General features: G+C 38.6%; 1 protein-coding gene across 1 annotated transcript; it reads right to left on the bottom strand.

Annotated features, from left to right (window-relative positions):
* Window positions 1–719: 719 nt before the first annotated feature.
* Window positions 720–19,706, bottom strand: xpo6 (exportin 6). The gene is made up of 24 exons (XM_037688929.1): window positions 19,574–19,706; window positions 18,689–18,779; window positions 17,313–17,425; window positions 16,680–16,877; window positions 14,485–14,644; window positions 14,267–14,344; window positions 13,597–14,116; window positions 12,439–12,565; window positions 12,233–12,342; window positions 12,038–12,146; window positions 11,759–11,851; window positions 8,769–8,838; window positions 8,520–8,679; window positions 8,268–8,360; window positions 7,646–7,790; window positions 5,907–6,056; window positions 5,519–5,708; window positions 5,248–5,403; window positions 4,640–4,754; window positions 4,371–4,542; window positions 3,309–3,470; window positions 2,987–3,085; window positions 2,286–2,516; window positions 720–1,277 (listed from the first exon to the last, which is right to left on the bottom strand). The coding sequence occupies exons 1-24, from the start codon at window positions 19,574–19,576 to the stop codon at window positions 1,176–1,178; spliced, it is 3,447 nt and encodes a 1,148-aa protein (XP_037544857.1). The 5' UTR covers window positions 19,577–19,706; the 3' UTR covers window positions 720–1,175.
* Window positions 19,707–21,192: the final 1,486 nt, after the last annotated feature.

The following is a 21,192-nucleotide window of genomic DNA, read 5'->3' on the forward strand; positions in this document are numbered from 1 at the left end:
TTTCAAATCACTGTTTTGCAGCAACTTCTGAAACTCTTTTCAGGCATTTGGTTTTGGCGTTCTACTCCAGGATTTCCAGCTGCCCCATTAAAAATCTCTGGAGGCGCCTGCACTTCCTTCTGGTAAAACTTGCCACCAACAGGTCACATGACGTTTTGCTCGTCTGTGTGCGTTTGTACAGCCCTAATTAAATTGTGATAAACTTTAATGCTGAGATAATCAGTTCCAGGTCAACTTAAATCAACATTTAGATGCTTCACCAAACTGTGGTGAAAATTGTAAATCATCTGTCGACTCAGAAATCCCAGGGTGACTGACAATTGAGCAAGGGTTCTCTTAAACTGTAAACCAATCGATGCTGGAACGCAAATAGCGGGCAAGGGGGGTGGGGGGGTCCTCCCTCATAAAAGTTTGAACAAAGTAGATGCAATTTCATGCATTTTGGTGTATTTTAACAGGTTGTTAAACGTCTACGTGCTTGTAAAAAATAAAAATGAATAAATAAATAAAATTGGACCCCCAAGCACCGGCTCGCAGACGCCCAATGGTCCAGGGACCCGTTTGAGAACCACTGTAACCTAGAGTTTTAAGATAACCTACAACCGTAGTCTAGAACTTTGTGATAAAGTAACAAATAGGCAACGACGTCATCTAAACAAATCAAGAAGTAAACACAGGGTGTACTAAAAAAGCAGTTTATTAAGTTGTTTTCTCTGTTCATCGTGGAATGATATGAAAGATCTTAAGTTTTAAATCTATCTCCTTTGGAGATGAAAAAAGGCAAAACTGAATAAAAGCAGACATTAAAAAACAAACAAACTCAAAACGAGTTGAAAGTGCTCAGTCCCAGCCCAGCTTGGTTGTGGCGGCGGGGGAGGGAAGGCCTGGCTCAGACAGTGCCGGGTCTGGCAGATACCATCTGCAGACCAGGTATATAGTTCTCACCAACTCCTAAATGGCAAGACAAGAAGGAGGGCACCGCTTTAAAAAAATGTGCCAACCTTTTACAGTAAAAACAAACAAAAAAAACCCATTATCATCATAATCGGCAGCAGCATGCTTATCCTCCAAAAATGCAACTGAACAACGCGTTGCTTCAAGGGGAGTAAAGCTGAATCGGAGTGTTGGCGAGCACAGGCAGTCTTTGAAGATCACAGCTGATACGTGGTGCTTTGCTATAGCTTGATGGTGCCGGTGGGAAGGCTACTATTACACAGTCTGTAGTAGCGAAGATCGTTCACCAGTCTCTGAACGCTCTGAGTGAACGAAGGCAAATCCTGGAGAAAAAACATTCATTGTCAGATGTAAGAGCAGTGGAAAAAACAATCATATCACTATGACGATAGTTATAATAATAACAAGCTTTGATATCAACTCAAAGTGATTTTGTTTTTCCTCAGAGAACAAGAGGTACGTCAATGTCCCCCGTCGCAAACAGCATTGAAGAGTGACTGTAAATTTTGAGATGAGTGTTTTTCTGGACTGGAATTGAACAGGGAATGCAGGTGAACCTTAATGGGGGGTTGGCATGTGCAATGGCAGAGCCAGGGTGGCCTTGGCCACCAAAGATTCATCTTCAACCACCCCAATCATTTAAGGAAACTATACTTTTAAACAATAGAAAACATAATTTACTCAAATAATGGAGTGACTGGTTTACATATAGTGGTAGTGGCCATCTTGGATTTTCACTCAACAATCCTATTTTCGATACTGAACTTTACACCTAGATACAGCCAGTTGCCAAAATGGATGTACTTCATTTATTTTTCAAATTATCAAGTTCACAAGACAGATGGATGGAGGGAATTTCCATTTCCCCTCTTCGCTCTGTCGGGGGACAAAAATAGATAGGATTGATCAAAGTTTAGTTTCATAAGGTTTACAAGACGGCCAGCCTGCATACACAAAAACAGGTCATTTCCAAAGTGGGATGCAGTACTGCAGAATACATAATGTTCAGAAAGAGTGCTGCAAAACAACACTACAAACTACACAATACAACACACGTCTCGCATGAAGAACCCTTTTCAAATATAGAAGTAAAACAGATTAAGAACTGCACTTGGCTGCTGTAACAAGACTGTGGGCTACATCAGTGTTTGCTTAGTGTCGAGTGGCAGACTGGGTTTAAAAAGTAGCTTAACCAAGTAACAAAAACACTGATCAAGATGCTGTTTAGAAAGTGTGCTGTGCTGCTCATCTTGTTTAGGAGCATCGTTCCACAACCAGTAGGAGGTTTCCTCAGTATCACAGTACACTACTGAAATAATGCAACTTCGTACCTGCTCAAGCTTGAAGTTGCGAGCCAGAACAGATCGTTGGTTGGTGTCCACACCGTGGCAGCCGTTTAGGAACTCTGGCATGAAAACCGAGTAGAAGGCATCAAAGTCAACAGAGGCCATGTTGTAAATAGCCAGGGTGATTTCCTCCTGAAGGAGGTCGTGGCTTTTGTGCAGAAGGACCTGAAGCAGCACGTTGATGAAGTGGAAGAGCATCGATGTCCGGAAAAGCTTCTGAAGCACAACAAACAATAAAAGAATCACAACAAACATCAAAAACATGATTTTAAAAACTCCAAATGGAACTTTTTGGTAGCTAAAGCACATTAGCATGCAGTCATAAATATGACTGGTATTTATTAGTGTGCCAACAAGGAGGACGCTAAGATCTAGGTGCATACCCAACAGTATATTTATGTACTCTTTGTGTCATCAAGTCTGATAATCAAAAATAAGTTAAACTGCTTAAAAAATTTTATTATCTGCGACGTTTTTATGTATATATTCTGATTTACTTCATTTTTGTATTTTGCTTTGTGTGTTGCCTGTTGTTCTGTCTGTACAGCACTTTGGTTGGCCTTGTCGCTGTTTAAGTGCTGCATAAATAAAATGGTATGGTAAAAGAAAGGTTCAGTAAGAAACCCAGATCAGTAACGCGCTGGGTCTTTTATATTCAAATGCATGGAAAGGAAAAGTGAACCTACCCTGGAATACAACTTGTGCTTGCTGTTCAGTGACTCCAAATAGGAAAGATTTTGCTTGAAGATGTGGATGTCAGGCTGGAGGAATGACTGTCCAAAAGCCTGAAAGGATGAGACAGAAAATGAAGCAGATAGCTTTAATCATAACTTGAAGCAGTCAGCTCTTCTAACTGTTCAAAAGTTTATGTTTCACACTTAAAACTTTGATTTTTACACAAATTTATGAGTCAACTCCCATTAATATGAAAACCAAACAATTAAATGTGTACTTACTAGGTCAGAGAAGTACAACAGTGACAAGGATAGGTATTAGTATAAAACCCACCTGCATGGCAGCTGTGAACTGGGCCTCGTTTTCCATGGTGTCTTCCACAGCTCCTCTTTGGACACTTATTAAAACTGAGGTTTTGAAGAAGTACCTCCAGTTTTGGTGAAGTATTTGGTATAACAGCTCAAACATTTCTGCCTTGACATCTGGTGAAGACCGCTGATAAAGAGAAAAGATTCAGTAACAAAGTGATAACCAGGAAATATGACGACAACAAAAGGTGCATTTTTAAGATGACCATAAAAAAAATTCACCTTCAATTTTACAAATCATAAACTCCGGTGAATATTTTTACTTTTTCCATTTTTGTGTTAACAGAAAACGAAATGGCACAACTAGCAACTTTTCCAGTGTTTTCCTATCACAGCTAGGTTCTGTATTTCTTTGATTTAACATTGTGGGTGGTACCAAACTGAAAGCTTTTTATTTTGGGTTCTACTCGAGCAAACGTTTCTAATGAGGCAAACTGGTAGGATTTGATAACATGAAAAACCTGCAGACTGCCGAGGAGGTTAGAGATGGGTGAGAATACCATATATTTTATTGTACGTAAAACAAATAAAGTGAAAGTATGTTTGAGTACACCATTGACTTTATGTGTTGTGCCAATCCAGCGGTTGTAGTGGTGTTTCTCTGTAGTGACATCTACTGTTTGTGAGAGGGACTGCAGGAAGTGACAGCATAAACTGCAACTCCATGTTTATTGCAACTTGTTTTCTCCATGACCAAAGAAAGAGTAGAAAATATTTTCATTTTATACAGGTGCATCTAAAAAATTAGAATATCATGAAAAAGTATTTTTTGTCAGTCATTTCAGAAAGTGAAACTCAACATAAATTCTTACACAGAGTGGAAAAAAATGGAACTTTTTCATGATATTCATATTTTTGGAGATGCACATGTAGTTTAAAAATGACTTAAATGTCTGTTATAACAGAACTAATAAATTATGAAAAAATGATGCTGTGTTGGGCCAATAAATAAATATTAATAATAATTTAAAAAAACATCCTCAGACAGTAGGATACTGCAAGATGTTCAGAATGAGAACAAACGGACCTCTGCCACAACTGGGTAAACCTGTTCCATGCACAGGGAGAGGATGTTGGGAAGGAAGGGCTTGAAAGCTTGACCAGGTTCTTGCACCACCACCTGCAGGATCTTCAGGAACTTCTGTACCACTCTGCATCCGGCACTGCCTTCCTGCAAGATACTGGCTGCAAGCTGTTCCCTGAGGCAAGTCAAAATGACAATGCATGACTTGGCATACAAAACCTGATGCAATACTATTGGTATTACTCAAGTGCAACCACTGTCAGCATCTTTACCTTGTGAACATGCTGAGGAAAGTGTGGATGATTTGTCCTGTAAAGGCAACACCCATCTGGACTCGCAAGGCTTGAAACAACGTTAAAAAGAAGGCCAACATCTCATCCGTCACATCTGAGACGAGAAGGGACAATATTAGGAAACTCGGCCAGTCACTCAAGTTTTCATGTCTGTCATGTCTGTTTGTATGTTCTGTCTGTACAACACTTTGGTTGGCCTTGTAGCTGTTTTAAGTGCTCTATAAATAAAATGGCATGGTTATCATTCAACTAATAAATTGTGATTAATCATGATGTAATGATTTTTGTCTGACAAATACGACTTCAATTAAAGTACGCTTTAACATTTGTGTGAAGAGAATCTGAGAATCCAGTCTATAAACTGAACGACACAAACATAATTTTGTCTAATGATTGGTACGTTTAATTAAAAAAGGTGAATTTAGAACTTCAAAGATTATATCACTAAATTTGAGTATACATCTGTTAAAATATTATAGAACTCCTGGAGAGAGGGTGGAGAGGTGTCTACCAATATACACTTTTCAGCTTTAGTCTCCAGTTACTTGATTTGACTTATGAAGGAGCAGACTGTACGAGCAACTGACCTGGCTGCTGAATAAAAACTGGGAACAGGTTGAGTGACACTTGAACAGACTCCTGCATACTTTGGTAACAGATCTGTCGAGATTTGGTGGATTCGCTCGAGATGCTGTCGACAATGTCTCTGAGCACAGGCAGGGTTTGTTGAATCACCGCTTTCACTGGAACAAAGAAGGATGTTGAGCGAACAGTTCAGGGAGGATTAGGAATAAACGGGAATGAAAAGCAGGCGTTATAATTTAAAAGCAGAAATAAACAACGAAAGAGAATCCTGACCATTATCCAGACCGGGCTGGCGTGGAGTAGAATTCACAGTCTCTCTTAAAATACGATACTGTCGAGTGAGTGCAGCTAGCAGGTTGGCGTGGCTGCTGGAGCGTGTTTGCCATTGCTGCTCACTCTCTGGTAAATTTGGCCACGGGAGCAAGAGCATGTTGGACAAAGCCCTACAGACAAGTATGTGGGCCTGCATGAAACACAAATGAGATGTCAAAATTACAGACTAGATTAAGAAAATACATTAAAAAAAAAAATCTAAACACAAAATCTTAAAACTGACTTTTTTTTTTAATGGTTATTTATTATTATTTAAATACACACAGCTAGAAACCAGAAATACAGCGCCAAAAATGAAACAAACAAAATGACTGAGGCCAACACTGACCTCTTGGGGAAGCCGGTGGGCGTGATTCTCTGTAGTAATCAGGTTGAAGATGTTCTGAACAGCTGGCAAAGTGACCAAGAACACCGGCCTCACTGTGGATGTTATGGAAACCATCAGATGGCACGCTGAGAGCAGCAACTTCTCTGGTACCTGGAAATTTAAGTATAAAAATAAAATTATTTTCTGTATGTCACTGCTTATATTAGATGCTTTTCAAATGATAGTACCACTAAAGAGCTAATAACACTTTTTAGGAAGCTGATGGATTATTTCAGACAAATGACAATCTCAGTAAGTTAGGCAAGAGAAGAGAAGCCACCTGAAACTTTGTCAAACCGATGCTGGTCAGAGTAAAACACAAACAAACAAAAGGAGTTTTTTTTAATCAGTTAATGCTACTATTACCTACAGGGGCTCGCATGTGTTTTTAAAAACAAACCACTGTAAATAAATAGGCAATTATTTTATGGTCGGATTTCTCTGATCTCACTCCTTCATTCAGGAGAGGATGAGGTAGATACTTGTGATGTCTGCCTTTTCCTTAGCCCTCTGAAGTTAGAACAACTTAATTTACGCCTTTGCAAATAATTACCATTTTTGTGGTAAAGCTATTAGACATAGAAAGCGAAGGGGAAAAATTCAGTCAACATGAGCTTTAGTTTTCAAACACTACACAACAATTTCTACATTCAACTTCCTCAAACTATTGCTGCAACAACAAAACTCCTACCACTAATCTTCTTAAGTCAGAGTTTATATACACATGGATTAAAGCAGAAAAAAATCCTTTGAATTTTTTTACATCTACAGGTTACCCCCCCCCCCCCTCCCCCCAATACTCCAATCCTTACTATAATCCAATTTTTGGAGTATGGTGTGTACATGACCTTAGTAAAAGTACACAGTACAGTGTTCTCTAATGAAGCACCATCAAGACCAACATCATTCTGAAGGAAGAGACGGATTTTGAACAGTTTTTCTGTTGTTTACGTTTATGTCATTTTAGTGTTTTCAACTGGAGTTGTCAGATATATTAAAAATATATATCTAGACAGGAAGTGATGTGCCGAGTATAAATATATTTACAGGATTTCAGCTCATGTAGTCATTTAAAACGCGTTTCCTCTACCGTTATCCAAGGAAGGTGCCCCGCCCTGTCAACAGAACCGAACACCCTGCCTATCAAAGAAGTGTCCTTCACCCACGACCTGCCGTGCTCTGACTGGGTCAAACTGTGGCTCTGGCTCTCTTTATTGGTTGAAACAGTGTTTCCACTACCATTATACAAGCGGGGTGCTCCAGCCCATCAACAGGACTGAGCAATGAGCAGCAATGCCAGCTGAATGTCTTCAGGTTTTCTCATTTATGTTCTTATTTTTTTATTCATTTTGCTAGCCGCATACGATTTTATTGTTAAATGTTAATTGATTTACGTATGTTGCTTAGGCAATCACTACCACTTAAGGCATAAAAACAAAACAATGACTTTAAATTATATAAAGGCTCATAAACCTGATTCTGTCAAACAAAAGGCTGCAGGAATGACACCAGATGATGTTTAAAGTGTAAAAGTTGCTGAAAATCTATCAATTTGTAATGTGGATACTTTGTGTATGGTATTGATTGAGGTGCACGGAAGAAACGTGAGGGCATTCTTCAGGAAGCACATTAAACTACTGCACTGTTGACAAACTGGAGTTTGATTGTGAGAATGAAAGATTGAATTTGAGACAAACTACCTTGGTTGTGATGAGTGGGCTGCTAGCGTCTACTGCAGACATGATGAGGTTGATGAACTGGCTCTGGTTCTGACTGTGGACTTCACTGTAGAACTGTGCGAGCCAGTGAGAATAGGCTTGTAAAGCAGCAAGGGCCTGCGCGTGTCTGGAACAAACAAAAACAAACAAGCAAATTAATCTAATGTACAAGATGAATGTAACAATTATCGTTCAGTGTTTTATTTATGTACAAGGTGTGTTCATTTTTAGTCTGACATTTCTTATCAGCTATGAGTCTTAATGTTTGACCCCATTAGGACCTTATACAGCACATATGTCCAGAGGACACCTGAAGATCTAACAAGTTAAGCCTGGAGGCTTGTCCTCCAGTTACAGCAACATAAATATTTTGCAACTTTATTATGAAAAACATGAAGTTTTTCAGAACGGGAAGCAACTCCACCCACGCTCTGCAAACCGCTGGGGTGGCATTTCACCAGCTTGTATTTATCTACATAAACTTTTTGTATACAACACTCACCTGCACTTTGTTCTTGTTAGTTGGTGTAACTGTGTTTCAAAAGGCCACGGTGTTTTGTCAAACTGACTGGATTAAATTCTCCTTTGAACACGTAATACTCACACGTCAATGAGGTCAGGCTTTAAAACAGAAGGCACAGCTGTCTCCAGGTGATAAAGGCTGGTCTGAGAGCCATAGCAAGTTACTTCAACCAGTCTTGAAGAAGAAACAAACGCTTCATTATATTCCACATTTAAACAACAACCGACTTTACAGCACAGAAAGAACGCGAAAAGGCCACAAGCAGAAATTACAAATAAGACACGAAATACTCAAAGATACAGTTTTTGTTTTTAAAGAGAGCAGAACACAGACCTCTCCACCATTGCCAGCGCATCAGTGAAACGTGCAGCAAAAACCTCTCCAATGAAATGTTCAGCCAAGCGTCCGACAGCTTGAAGCAGCGAACTGAGGTCCCTGAGAGAACAGTGAAGGCGACGGCAGTCGTTCTCTGCTGTGATATTCAGCCTCCGACCTATAGGGGAAAAATAAAAACAAACTTTATGTGAAATGTCCCGTTAATTCTGTAGCAGTTCTCTGATCAATGTGTTAAACACAACTTACTTGAGCTGGTAGTGACTATGAACTGCTGTAAACCCAAGTAGACATCCAAATTTTCCTGAAGGACTGGAAACTTGAGACAGAAAAGACTAGAATAAGATAAAACTGTCAAAAACTGTGGAATACCTGCAACATGAAGACCTCGATATGACAATTAAATTCAAAATTATGTGTGAAATACTTTTTAAAATATTTAATCTCTCCATTTCAGGGTAGAGATGCATCAAACACAAAAGGTGAGAACAGTCTGAGGTAGGTAGGTAGGTAGGCAGAGCTGAGTGTGTCGGTCGGAGTTTGTTTTTCTACAGACACGGACGGAGCCTTGCTGCTTTCGTCCAGCTTCTGTTTACGCTTTAAACTGCTGTGTGTAAATACCAGAAGAAACAGCAAATAAATCACCCTGTGGATATTTGTCTCTATGTTTTTTAATGAGAAGACAACTTCATACTGTGCCACTCAACCAGTTCATTTCCTGGAGAACACCAAACCCCTGCTTTATAGCAGCTACCATTTTAACACCCAGCAGGAATTTACAGTGCTCTTCCACTGTGAGTCAACAAAGATATCTACATATCTTAAGGTCAGCTTTATAATTCAAATAGTCTTCAGCTGCAGCAAGCTGTGGGGGAGGAGTGGGTTTGTATTTAGTGAGGGAGAGAGGCGAAGTGACATGAAGGTGCAGACTGGGAGGAAAAACAGGCAGATTTTCAAGTATTATTATACGTAGAGTATAAAGCCCCCAGTATATTCCCACGTACGTCCGTTCACACGTACGTACGCGTGTACTGTACGCAGAGGGTTCAGACTTGATGCTCGAGCGTACACCCCGAGCAGCTGCAGAGCAGCTTCACAGACAAGGGGCGTTTACCTTCAGGACAAATTGAGTTCGCTGATTGGTCATTTGCTGACATGCCTACTGGATTGATTGACAGGTCGGGAAGAGAAAAAAAATGAGCGCTGGCAGCCTCAGCCAGCGGTGTTCTGTGTTTATATGTTGTTAATAAACAGATCTAAAAAAAAAAAAAAAACAGGGAGCACTGGCCCTGCAGTCCACACATCAGACCAGCCCACCAGGAAATCTCCAGACCCTCCCGCAGCCACGCTGGACCTGAGTTTAATTTGCTTGTGACAAATTCCTCCATTTCTCACCATTTCAGTCATGGCATCAACGGAGGAGGAAGAGATCACTGCCTCTTGGCAAAAAAACAAAAGAAAAGGCCAGATTAGGGATGAAGAAGGGGAATTTACTACATTGGTGTCGCATACAAAACAGTGCGTCGCTGGGCAGTTTATTGTGCGACACCGCGTACGCGGTCGTAAAAGTTGAGCTTTGCACGGACATGGCCTGGGAGGTACGCTCGTACCTCCGCATACGTACGTGCGTACCTCCGCGTATGGACGTTCGTGGGAGTATACTGGGGGCTTAAGACTATATGCTTATGCTATATGCAGACATGTTCCTGTTTTTAGTTTTCTACATTCGCCTTATGATCTAGCTGTTTTTGCTACTTTTTTCGGCCATCTTATTTGTATATTAAAAAAAATCTGTATGCCGTTTTATAACTGTCTATTGTTGTCCATTGTTGTCATCATTCTTTGTTAAAATCAGGTCTCTCTTGTAAATGAGTCCTCGAGGCTCAATGGGATTAACCTGTCTAAATAAAGGTTGAATGAATGAATTGATATAGTTTAATTTTATATCGATATGAAATTATATCAATATTTTTAACGTATCGAGACATTGCTCAGCCCTATGTATGGCTATGCTTTAGTTATGACTACTAAAAGAGTAGGACTTTAACAAGAGATTGGTCAGGAGGAACAACTTGCCCAATATCTATATTTGATTTTACATTTTAATTTGCACTTTAAAAAGCTGGCTTAAGGGAATTTTACAAGTAATGATATTTAACTTTGCTGCATTAAACTGCAGATTGATTTAGTAAAAAAATACGGAGTATTAAATGTTTTTTTTTCATTCAACCTTTATTTAGACAGGTAAATCCCATTGAGCCTCGAGGACTCATTTACAAGAGAGACCTGATTTCAACAAAGAAAGATGACAACAATGGACAACAGCAACAACAATAAACAATTATAAAAAGTCATACTGCAGGTTTTATTTTTTTTTTTTACAAATAGGATGGCTAAAAGAAAAAGGTAACAAAAAAACAAACAAACAACAAAAAAAAAAAAACAGCTAGATTCTAAGGTGAATGTAGAAAACTAAAAACAGGAACATGTCTGCATTGGTCCCTGCCAGGAGTCCAACAGATTCTTAAAGCCACTTAGAGAGGTCAAGGTCGAGAGCTTCAGGTCTTTTTGTAAGATATTCCAAGAAACAGGAGCGGAGTAGGAGAAGGCCCTTTTGCCTAGTTCAGTCCTCATTGAGGGAACACTGCAGGTAATAATGTCCTGAGAGCGCACGCTGTAGCTGCACTCACAGAGACATGTAGGAGGAGATGTATGAAGGCAGCAGACCAAGAAGTGATTTAAAGATGAAAATATACCAGTGAGAGAGTCTGCGTGAAGTTAATGATGTCCAGTTAACCAGTGAATACAGGGTGCAGTGGTGGGTACGATAATCACAGCCAGTTATGAATCTTAGTGCACCATGACGACATCCAACATCTGCAGGGTTCTTGTAGGAGCGTTCATGTAAATGTTTGCTGACATGTTAGCTAAAAATGTTACTGTTGTCTAAATGTTGTCTAAACCTGTAGCTCTAAATGTTACTGTTGTGATAAAGAATTTAAGGAAGTTTTAAGAAAAAACAAAACACTGTGTGGCAACCTGGTGCACATATCTACTCCACCCTGCCAATCAATCATGCAGTTCAGTGTAATCATCAGCAGTTGGTAAGCTATACTGATCACATAAATGTCTGATGGAAGACTTAAACAGCTGTTAAGTCAGTAAGTAACAATATTAGCTTAAAAAATAAATGGTGATAAATGTTTAGTGATGTGCTTAAAAAATGAGTTATATCTTACCAGAGTAGAAAATGCATGGGATGGGAGAAGCTCCATCACCTTGGCAACCACCTCCAGACTCTGACGTAGGTACCTTTGCCACTCAGTCTGTTGCTATGGTTAGTAAATGAAAGAGAACGTCCACACTTTGAAGTGAAGCCTTTGTAATGTTTGCATGAAATCAAAGTTAAAATTGTAAACTTTAATTTTAAAGACATCACTGCTACAGGGTGAATCATTTCATAAGTGAAAAAGGAGAAAAGACAATTTGTGAAATATTTTTAGATAAAATATCCTTACATCATCATCCAGAGTCTCATCATCCAGCTCTTCCAACTGGGCCTGATTGTATCTGAACTGTATGCGATTCAGGACCTCTCGCAAAAGAAGAACCAAGGCATCTTTGTACCTGACAAATCACACAAGACTGTTTCACGACAGTAGTTTAAACAAACCCTACAAAAGAACACGACAGCAAATACTCTGTACACTTACCTGTTAAGTACACTTTCTCTGTCTGCGAGCCTGCTTTTAATTTTGGTCGTTAGAAAATCCAAAAACACACTCCATATGTCCAAACAAGCAAAGTATCCCTCATGCGTGGGCTGAAAATTCAACGAGAAGCAGGTTTGAATGAAATCTGTTAGACTAAAATAACTTATTAAATAATAATAATAAAAGATTGACAAAACAATCATTACCTGGTTGAAAGTGTATTTAAAAAGCAAACCAAGAAACTCTACAATAGGAAACTGAGGGCTCGACTCAATCCTTCTCAAGTGAACACTGACAAACAGGCGCAGAAAATCTGTAAACTTTTCCAGGTAACTGCAAGATTAGAGAAAAACCATTAAAATAGAACATAATACAGTGGTCCCATGTTTATCGTGGGGATCCACACCCTGAAGCCTCGCCACGATAAGTGAACTGCAAAGTAGTGAGGGACTACTGTACATCTACTGTACATGCATTTTTATGTCAGGAGTAACTTTAAAATCTCAGCCACTTAACGTTATTTTGATTTTCTAAGACCAGCAGGAAATGGTCAGCTTAACCGCATGTTGAAGTGTCCTCTGAAAAGATGCCGAACCACCCTGAATGCTCCTAATATTCAATTCAATTTATTTATATAGCGCCAATTCACACCAAAGTTGTCTCATGGCACTGTACAGAAACATTCTCATACATAGAAAAGCCAATTAGTAAAATAGGAATAGTACTAGATAAGATATGCTTTCATGACTCTGATTTTCTCTACTGTAATTTGCTTTGGAGAAACAAAAGTCAAAAAGTAACAAAACTCAAGATAATAAATTTAGTTTGGACTTGGACTGTTCTTGTTTTGCAAAAATAATTCTGTCAAACATAAAAAGACACTGATCGGAGCAGCTGTACCATCAGAACTACAAATCAGTGTCTTGCCTTACATATTTGTTATTTTCCAATTTCCATTTACAACTTAAGAGACATGAGTCAGTGTTAAGACCCAAGTATTAATAAGTTAAAGCTAAACTCATCTATATTTGAACCACAGACATGAGATCTGCCTAAAAAAAAGACACAACCAAGAAAATATTAAAATTAGGTCGAGTTATTTTTGCTCACTAATAAATTATTCCAAAACTTCTTCATGTATGAAGTTAGAATAAATTAAATAGCTGCAGAAAGCATACAAAGAAAATCAGTAATGAATAGTGTTATGAAAGATGGTATTAGGAAATGTAAGTGTGAAACTTTTGACTGCCAGTTTAGTTTTGAGTGTATTAAACTAAATATAACCATTTTTAAAATACTTTATCTGACCTTTAAATACTTTCACATGCACAAATACCTCTGTCAGTTTGTGAACTGAGAAATACCTCTCATCAAGTTCCTGTAAGCGGCTCTTGACTGTGTGAGCATTGTTCTCTCGCGTCAACCTTTGCAGAAGAAAGAATGTTTGCTGGAACATCCGCAGCAGATACTCCTCAAAGTCCATTGGCACGCAGTTCTTTGACACCAGTTCATTGATGCAGGTCATCGCGAGCACACCGAGCCGAGCGCGATCCATTTTGTTAACCTCTCCCTGCTGGTCGTTTGGCCTCTGTCCGTTTGCTGTTGGCACCGTTCCGGGATTGAGCTGTCCATTAGAGGTGGAAGAGTTCAAAGGTCCTGTCTTGGCTTTTGTCCGCAGGTCACAACCAAAACGTGCAAAGTGAAAAATAGATGCCAGCAGGGAGGGTGTAATGTTTGTGGACAGAGGGATCCAGCTGAACAGGTGAGATAAACACTCCAAAACCAGACAGCAGAGCTGATGACTTTCATTGTCCAATGCTGCCATGGGCTGACAGAGCAGCTTTGAGTATTGGCTGCCCTGAAACAAACTGCCCAGCAATTCCACTGAAGGATTGAACAAACAAACAAATGGTGGTGTTAGCATACAAACGGTCTATTAAAACATGGTACGTCAAAGTTCCCAGCAATATCTGTTAATTGTTTTCATCATTAAGTCTTAACAGTTTTCTCTTACAAAAGTGACAATCTACTAACCGCTTTCCCCTGAGGTGGGTGATGGAGGGGGGGTAGATGCTATGACACTGTGCTTGTCCCAGTAGGTCTCTAAAATGCCTGAAATAATAATAAAAAAAAAAGAAGCTTAAATTCAAAAACAAGATTTACGTTGACGTTATATTATAGTTGTTGCTTAAAAGTCAGCTCATGTCAAGAAAACAAGCTGCACAAAAAATAAAATAAATTAATTAATTTACCAGTCAACAGTCCAAGCACTGTCGGCACTTGGTCCAACAGCAGTTTACGCAGCTCGTCTTTCCTGGCAATGCTGAGGTCTTCTCGAGGACAGGCCAGTTCCTCTGATGTGGTTTTCAACATGATCAACCCCAGAGGAGCGAGGGCCGGGGTCTGGATCAGCTGTAGGCAACAGTTGAGAGTGACTAACTAAATTCAAGTCCCTCTAAAGCTCAAGTAAAATGTCCAGAAGTTTTCAAAGTCAGGTAATGCAAGAAGCAGCAACACTGTGAAAGTGTGCTTTTCTGACATTTATGTTGCTTTTCAACATCATAAATGGCAGCATAAAAAAAACAAAAAACAAGTTTTTCCTTTTATGGTTTTACCCTAGTGTGTTACTGACAGATGCTCATCTACAACCTTCAAATCTCAATTCTAGCTGTGAGACTGTTATGGGAGTCCATGCCTAAAGTTAGAAGATATGGCTTGTGCTGCCGTTATGTCTTTCCTGTCTCTTCAGTAGAAAAAATATACAAAACCAAGATATGCCACACTTCATCTGCCACCAACATCAATTCAATTCAATTCAATTTAATTTATTTATATTGCACCAAGTCACAACAATGTCGTCTCAGGAGAGCAATGAACAGAAACATTCATATATAAAAATAATAATTTAACATTATTTATCTGAGGAGCAGACTGCTTTGAATTTATCTCCATCACAGACTCTCATCTTGAGCGAGCATGAAGGCGACAGTGGAAAGGAAAAACTCCCTCATGAGGAAGAAACCTTTAGCAAAACCAGGCTCAGGACAAGCGACCATCTGCTTCGACCAGTTGGGTTTGAGAGGAACAGATACACAATGGCAGGTCAAGAATCACATGTTACGATAGAAATAGCATCAAATGAAAACTATTCAATTTTAGCAAATCATTTAAGGAAATTAGGTCAATTTGTCCTCTAGTAGTCTTAAGCCTAAGGCAGCATAAGAAGCCAACCCTAATTATAAGATTTATCAAAAAGGAAAGTCTTGATCCCAGTCTTAAAACTGGACAATGTGTCAGCCTCACAGACAGAAACTGGAAGTTGGTTCCACAAGAGAGGAGCCTGATAACTGAAAGATCTTCCTCCCACTCTGCTTTTGGAAACTCTAGGAAGCACGAGTAAGCCTGCAGTCTGAGAGCGAAGTGTTCTGTTAGGAAAATATGGAACAATAAGATATCTAATATAAGCTGGAGCTAGGTTGTTGAGAGCTTTGTAGGTTAGAAGTAAGATTTTGAATTCAATTCAACATCAGTGACGTGAGCAAACAACAATCCTACAAATGTTTTTATTCTTATGAACTTGCAGGCAGAACAAGTCTTAGTCACTGAAGACAAAAAGTTGCATGCAATAGCTCTGACATCGTAATTTAATATTTTAAGTAAATTGTGGTGAATTCATCGTTTCCTTGCTTGGTAAAGATAAAAAACAATAATTTATTTCTTAAAAAGTACAATCTTTAGTTATACATGAAATATTGATGCAATATAAAGCCACAACTGACAATTTAATTAAACAATTTATAGACAATTTAAACATTTATAACAGTGCAAAAAAAAAAGCCTTATATTTTATATAAATGAAAACAACGGTTACAATAAAATCAAACTTTTGTGCATGTGAATGTCACATCAAGTAGCAACTCACATTAGGAAATGACAACGTTAACGTACCTTTAGGTTTAGCACATCTACCTGATTCTGCACCACTATCACCATCCTAACATATGAGCAACTCACACTAGAAGGTGATGGTGCATGCATTACTCACTTAGGGCAGCAACTCAAATGGGATAATTATAAGTCTGCATTTCTGGTTGGCAGAAAGTTTCCCTCTGTGAAGTGCATGTGCAAACATGATTTTATCCCTAAAACAATGCTCACTTGAAAAAAATGCTTTTTTTTTCAGGATGCCAAAATGTATGCACTTTACAAAAAAACACTAGGCTTTTAAAATGAAACAAACTTAAACAGCAGTATCACTTAAAAAGCAGATTCACCCAAGTGAACATGTTAGGTGCAGCAGAGGCTGTGGTTTTGTAGGTTTTATCATTAGCAGCTTGTTCTCAAGAAACCTCGTGTTACACATGTGACAACATTCAGCAGACAATTCCCAAAGACTCAAACTACCACTTGACTATGTTGTACCGAAGGAGAAAAATATGGAGCTCACCTGGAGGGTGTTTGTGAAGAAGTCATGGTAGAACATGGGCCAATCTTGGCGACCTATGTCTACAATGACTTTGCAGAGCTTGTTACGAATAAAATAGGGCACAGATTTGTGCTGAGCAAGCAGGAGTTTGGGCAGACAGCTACGAATCTCCATCTTGTCTTGTGAAGCTAAACCAATCCACATTTTGTTCACCAGATTCTGAAAATCAACAGAAAACAAGTTTTTTTAAAATTTGTGTTTAAAGAAACAGCTCTCGCGGTTCTCTTTAGAAGTTAATAAAAATAATAAAAAAATACAAATACATTTCACTCATCCACCTAAATTTAGGCATAGAAATATATACCAAAATAGAGTAAGTCTTCTAGAGTAGTTTTATTGTAATATATGAACCGTTTCCTTACAAAATATGGCATGTTTAGTTTTTTGTAACTAGAAGTGTAAAAAAAAAAAAAAAAAAAAAAGAGGACACAGGAAATGCATACCGGTAAAAAAAAAAAATTTCACATAGCAAAACATCTCTTCCTGTCTTCTGTGTTTAAAACTAACTTGTTTAACTAGTCCATTTTCAAAGCATCGTCAGGCAAATGGGAACCTAGAAAAGTACTTTGAACTTTTTCCGCCCACAGGACTTACTTCAAATACTGTGAGACTGTACATCATTACATATTCATTCCGAGTATTGGAGAGGAAGAACAAGCAGTGTCGCCATGCTCCTGTCTGCTGTGCAAAGTTATTCAGCAGCTCTTCTGCAGAAAAAAAGGAAGCACCCATGAGATCTTTTAGAAGTACGACACAGCAGTACTTCACAGACGAACTGAAAGTAATATGTAGAAGAACAGGAAGTGTGTAAAAACACTATGCAAAAGAGTACTTCGTGTAAAACAAATGAATTCAAGTGAAGTTTATTATTTGAACAGAACAACCAGATGCACACAGCAGTCTACTTCTCTATGTTGTTTTTGGAGCTCAAAAAGCTTTGAGAGGAAGGTTATCACATACAGTCATATTTATAAGTTTTACATAGAAATAAACTACAATCTATTAGTTTATGAGTAATTGTTTTAGTTCATTTTAGCTCCATTCATCAGTGCCAGTTGAGTTACTGACAGGAAATGAGGAAGACGACTCAACTTGCAGTAACGGTTTATGGTCTATTTATTTGAACTGTTGGTGATGCAACGTCACTGATCATCTGAATCTGGGATCTAAACTTATTTTTCCCATGAAGAAATATCAGTTTATAATACTGAAACATGTTTAAAAACACACTTTTATTCCCTAGCTTTCAACCAAGTGCGACTTGATTTTAACCTCACTGTGTTTTATTATTCTAGTCATTCCAATTGTTCATTTCTTTATTTACCTCTGTTGATTTACATATTTTATCATGTAAAATATTGTTGCTGGTTTTAAGAGCTTTATTAATAAAGTGGCATGGCATGGTGTGGTAAGCAAAAGCAGGAACGGTGGTGAAAATATCGTATGCTAACTGGATGAAGTTCATGTCTTGGGTGTGTAAATTATTTTGAGAGCAAAACAGCAGTGACTGACGAACAGCAGCAACATCTTGGGTGTTAGTGTTATATTTTAGTTTTGTTCTCTTTAGAGATAAAAATTTAAGCAATTATTTAGCTTCTTGTAGAGCGTTTCATAGTATTTTTTTCAGTATGGTTATTTAGTTACACGTACATTTTAAAGTAGTAATACGAATCTGAATGGAAGTGATTTATTATTTCCATGCTAAAACTTAAGAAAAGTGAATTTACATCACTTGTGCTCAAATACCCAAAGACAACTATAAACACAACTAAAAGAAAGATCTCTTTAAGTGTAATTAAAGTTGGGTAAAGAACTGTGGTTGGCACATCCATAATACAAACTATTGATGTTATGGTATGTACAAGACTACCAAAGCCCCGACCCTTATGTTTCACATACCAACATTGTTCATTGATTAGGTAGATAATGAAAGTCCTACAAGTGAACAGTCTTTATACAATTTAAATTACCTATTTCCCTTTTCCGCTCATTGGTCGTACAGCTATGAAAGAACTCTGTCATCAGGTTCTCCAGCGCACGCAGAGATGCCTCCTCTGAAGCCTAAACGACGATAAAATGTCAAGTTAAGAACAAGTCCAATGCCCTTACTATCGAGTAATAAATAAACCAACGGTAAATGTCAAACATCAATAAACATTAAAAATGATACGTTCCCAGCTAAAAGATAAAATCTGCAATCATACTTTGTCCATGCATATCTAATTCCATCCTCAAATCTAAATACACTGTCATTCCATTAGAGTATATTGCACATAAGCATTGCTAAAATGTCTTATTTACATTACAATGACAAAGGATATGCAAAAATTAAGTCCGCAGGCACAGATAGATACAATCTGTCTCAGCATTCAAGAGATAAAAAAACACAACCTTCCAGTCCTTCACACATGTCTGTACCTGCAAACTTTATTGTCTCACTTTCAACATGGTTACAAGAAATATCACAAATTGGTGTGAGCATCTCTGCACAGCCTCTTGGACTTATATAAAGCTCTGATCTGCATAAAGTGAGGAAGAGGAGCCCCTCTTCTTGGAAATGTGCGGCCCGTGTGTGGCAGGGCAGGTTTAAATTCCTCAAATGAGCCACAACTTGTCCAGGCTCAACAATACGCAAAGCAAATATTCGCTTTTGTAAGATGGGCGTCTTGGCTCGGAGCTGTCAAAACAAACCGGGTCGAACCGTTAGATGGGTCCAACAACCACGGAAGACACGTTTAATCACAAACATCAGCCCTGACTTCTTATCGGCTCCAATCAGGCATCAATAAGATTAGCTGCTTGGAGAGGAGGAAGACGACATTTGGACAAAGTCTTCCTCGTTAGATTTTACTCACCATGTTGAGCTGGCCCGGGCGCGTCCTTCAGTGTTGTCTGATTAATTCCCGTTAGAGGCCAACATGAGTTACCCCGGCAGGACGGTCTGTGCTAACGTTAGCTGCGGTGCTGCTGCTGGTAGCTCCTCATCGTGGTCTGCACCGGTGGGCGCTCTGAATACGTCAAGGACTCGACTTTGCTTTAAAATATGAAACACGATAAAATATATACTTGTTTTTTTAATCTTCTTGGATTAAAAAAGGCAACCAGCAGACACAAGAAGGCGGTTGACCGTTTACCAGCTATCTTACGGCAGAGTTAACCGCCATATGTCGCTAGCATGAACGGCGAAGCTTGCTTTTTTGTTGAAATTTGAGCTAGCTTTGGCTCTTTCAGCACCGGTAAAACGTGAGGCATTGATTAGGGCTCGGCGTTTGCCATTTCGACGCAAAACGCCTAGCTGCTAACGCAGTAGCGGATGGCTAAGTTGTTAGCTTTTCTAGAAGGATGAAGACATAATTTTCGGTTAGCTAGTAGATCGTGTCAGCCGTAGTCATGCTTCTGTTAGCTGTCGGTTAACCCGTCTTTAGAATTTAAATGATCTAAAAAATATATTAAACATCTCTATGCTAAAACTGTGCACTGCTGCATTCAGTGGTTCCTGTTGTGTTTCTTTCTCACGGCTTTGGGCGGCTCAAGTCAAGTCTACAGCTAGCTGCAGCAGGTCAGGGTCTAATGCGCAACTTCCGCTTTCGACACATCCAGCCCAATGAGCGCGTGTGAAGTGACAGAAAGACACCGTCTACTTCCGGTTAATCTTTCACACTACACGGTGTGGTTAAAAATAAACCATAAAATGTTCAAAACGCGGAGTTATAATTATCATTTGCAACGCCTTTTATGATAAGATCTATAAAGTGGCATAAAAAGAGGAATGTTGACGAATAAATGTACTAAGAGTTGACAACTTTAAATTAGGTTGAATCAAGATTCAAACAGTGCAACAAACATTTATTGATTTAAACGCAGCTGGACTTTACATAAAATAGGATTTACAATTTATAAAAGGTAATCCGTGAACATTACAGCTGTCATAACAAGGCATATACAAAAACTTGTAATGTTTGTTTCTGTCAAATGAAAAACTAGGGCTAAAGGTACATTAACATACTTGTCTACACTACAAAACACAACAGGGACTGTTGACGTAGTATAACTTTAAAAACAATAAAAATATACATTGCTTTTAACTCAAATGCAATTTGTTTCAGACTTTTTATACATTAAAACAGGTCAATTAAAAAAAAAAACAAATGTAGATTTATTATTTTAATATCAGCCAAAATGTTGCTCATGACAGTCTGAATTAAACCAGGCTAAAACACTGCAGATAACTAAAAAGAGAACCATATAATCTGGACCGTAGAGAAAAGACTTTGTACAAAAGGATGGCATAATTCCAGAGCCACAGAAAAAGTAAAAAGCATTAAGTGCTAGAAACATCATATCAAAAGTACTTTACACCCTTAAATATGCCTGAATAACCCTAAAGCATTATTAATGAACGTTAACTATGGTAAATCTTCTAACCAACCCTTAAAAGTAGGTAAACAGAACCTCAGACAGATGGACAACAGCA

Source organism: Nematolebias whitei, chromosome 15 (assembly GCF_014905685.2).
Source record: "Nematolebias whitei isolate Nwh7 chromosome 15, NemWhi1, whole genome shotgun sequence".
Lineage (NCBI taxonomy): Eukaryota > Metazoa > Chordata > Actinopteri > Cyprinodontiformes > Rivulidae > Nematolebias > Nematolebias whitei.